Source organism: Microtus pennsylvanicus, chromosome 11 (genome assembly GCF_037038515.1).
Source record: "Microtus pennsylvanicus isolate mMicPen1 chromosome 11, mMicPen1.hap1, whole genome shotgun sequence".
In the NCBI taxonomy this organism is placed as follows: Eukaryota; Metazoa; Chordata; class Mammalia; order Rodentia; family Cricetidae; genus Microtus; species Microtus pennsylvanicus.
The window spans coordinates 47,208,272-47,210,894 of record NC_134589.1 but is presented as its reverse complement, the minus strand read 5'-3'; the positions used below and the strand labels follow the sequence as shown (position 1 = coordinate 47,210,894).

At 52.6% G+C, this 2,623-nt stretch overlaps 1 protein-coding gene across 1 annotated transcript; it reads right to left on the bottom strand.

Annotated features, from left to right (window-relative positions):
- Positions 1-425: 425 nt before the first annotated feature.
- LOC142831921 (putative olfactory receptor 3A4) lies at positions 426-1,361 on the bottom strand. Its single transcript, XM_075942343.1, has one exon. The coding sequence runs from the start codon at positions 1,359-1,361 to the stop codon at positions 426-428; it is 936 nt and encodes a 311-aa protein (XP_075798458.1).
- Between the last annotated feature and the right edge of the window lie 1,262 nt (positions 1,362-2,623).

The following is a 2,623-nucleotide window of genomic DNA, read 5'->3' as shown; positions in this document are numbered from 1 at the left end:
TTTCTTTATTGCTCACTCCACCGCCTCACCTTAGGGAACCCCTCCTCCTTGCAATAATTACTTATACAGCTTTGCTCTAGGAGCAAAGCCTTGCTCTGGCATTCAGTAGTTCTTCGGCTTTGAGAAATTACTCAATCTCTCTGAAGTTAAGTTTCTTGATCTACAATTTGCAAACTCCACATACCTTACATGGGATTAGAAGAATTAACTTCGTCCTGGCACTAGTCACTTAGTACCTTGTTCATGGCAGTGATCACATAAATGATAGAGAGCTATTACTATTTTAGGGAACTTCCCTTCCTAAGCAAGAACATACCCCATTTTATCATAGCCTCACTCCATTTACATTAGTCAGCATCACTTAGAAGCAGTGAGTGGAACTGTGTCATCGGTTAAAGCCAGAAGAAAGGAGTATCCATTGGGGGCTACCTCCCCGTGAGCACCTTTCGTAGTGCACCCTGCACATCCGGGTTACGAAGGCTGTAAATAAGTGGGTTCAGCATGGGACTGATGACAGTATTGAGGATGCCAATACCCTTATCCTTATCGGAGGACTCCACCGACCCCAGCCTCATGTAGCTGAAGACACCTGTCCCATAGAAGATGCCCACCACAGTGAGATGGGAACTGCATGTGGAGAAGGCTTTCTTCCTGCCCTCAGCAGACCGGATACGAAGAACTGCAGCTGCCACATGGCCATATGACACTGTGATGAGGACCAAAGGGACCACACCCATGAAGGCTGCTGCTACAAAGAGCAGCTGCTCGTTGAGTTGGATGCTGGAACACGAGAGCTGGAAGAGCTGAGGGAGGTCACAGTAGAAGTGATTGATTGTGTTGGGGCCACAGAATTTAAGAGTAGATAAGGCAACAGTTTGGGTCAATGCATTGCTAAAGGAAAATACACATGACAGGCACACTGAGGTCTTCTGAATCCTCCAACTCATGTGTGTGTTGTAGGTGAGGGGGTGACAGATGGCCAGATAGCGATCATAGGCCATGACAGTCAACAGGAAGCAGTCTGCCCCAGCCAGGAGGTGGAAGAAGAAGAGCTGTGAAAGGCAGGCACCATAGGGGATATGTCTGTCATTGGAGAGGAAATGCTTCAACATGGCAGGAACGGTGACACTGATGCATCCAACATCTAACACAGATAAGTTCCCCAAAAAGAAGTACATGGGGGTGTGGAGCTTGGGTTCAATAAGGATAGCGGCCAGGATGCTGAAATTGCCACCGATAGTAACTACATAAGCAAGAAGGAAGATGACAAAAAGGATAGGCCGCAGAGCTGGAGTCTCTGTGAGCCCCAGCAGGACAAATGTGGTCACACAGGAATCATTTGCCGAGGCTCCCGGATCCATGACTCTCTTCCACCAGTTATCAGCTGAATGAAGTTCAAAGGTAATAAAAGGATGGTGGCATCTTGGTAATCAACATCAAGCATTGTGATGTCCAGGAGCAGCCAGGATGCGAGGCCATAGCATACACAAGGAAAGAAAGTTAAAGACAAATGCTTAATAAAAAGGTATGATACATCTAGCACTTACTGATAAAAAGCAATGGCATCTGGCAGACTCAGAGACATACACACACTGAAATAACAAGGGGAAGGAATGTGATGTTTAGAAGTTAGAGGGAAAGACTGTTTCCCTGAGGCCACAATTCTATAAACGAAACCACTCTCTTCAGATGGTAACCTGAACAATTTGGCTACACAAGATCTTGTAGCATAAAAGAGAAGCTTCCAGCCCAGTCCTCCGGGCGCCCGGGCGGGCCGCACTTCCTTTGTTTCTGCGGCCTGCCTGCACCAAGGAGGGTAGGCGCTTTGTTTGCTAGCTGCCCAACCAGCACGGAGGCCTGATCTCTCGGCCCCAGGAGAACCAGCGTTGGGGTGAGTTTCTGGCCGCGGCGCCAGCCAGGGACAGGGATCTCGGGGGTCCCTTGGCCTCCTGTCTTTCTTGGGCTCTCTGCAGGACCTCTATTCCCTGGGTACTGCCTCTTTCTTCCTGGCCCACCCAGCTTCCGTCCAGAGCCCTCCCCACTTGCCCCCCCCCCTGCCCTCTTTTGGCGCGTGGCATTGGGAGCTGGATCCCAGTCCTCCGGGCGCCCGGGCGGGCCGCACTTCCTTTGTTTCTGCGGCCTGCCTGCACCAAGGAGGGTAGGCGCTTTGTTTGCAAGCTGCCCAACCAGCACGGAGGCCTGATCTCTCGGCCCCAGGAGAACCAGCGTTGGGGTGAGTTTCTGGCCGCGGCGCCAGCCAGGGACAGGGATCTCGGGGGTCCCTTGGCCTCCTGTCTTTCTTGGGCTCTCTGCAGGACCTCTATTCCCTGGGTACTGCCTCTTTCTTCCTGGCCCACCCAGCTTCCGTCCAGAGCCCTCCCCACTTGCCCCCCCCCCCTCTTTTGGCGCGTGGCATTGGGAGCTGGATCCCAGTCCTCCGGGCGCCCGGGCGGGCCGCACTTCCTTTGTTTCTGTGGCCTGCCTGCACCAAGGAGGGTAGGCGCTTTGTTTGCTAGCTGCCCAACCAGCACGGAGGCCTGATCTCTCGGCCCCAGGAGAACCAGCATTGGGGAGAATCAGCATTGGGACGAGCCAGGGTTGGGCACGGAGATCTGATCCCTTG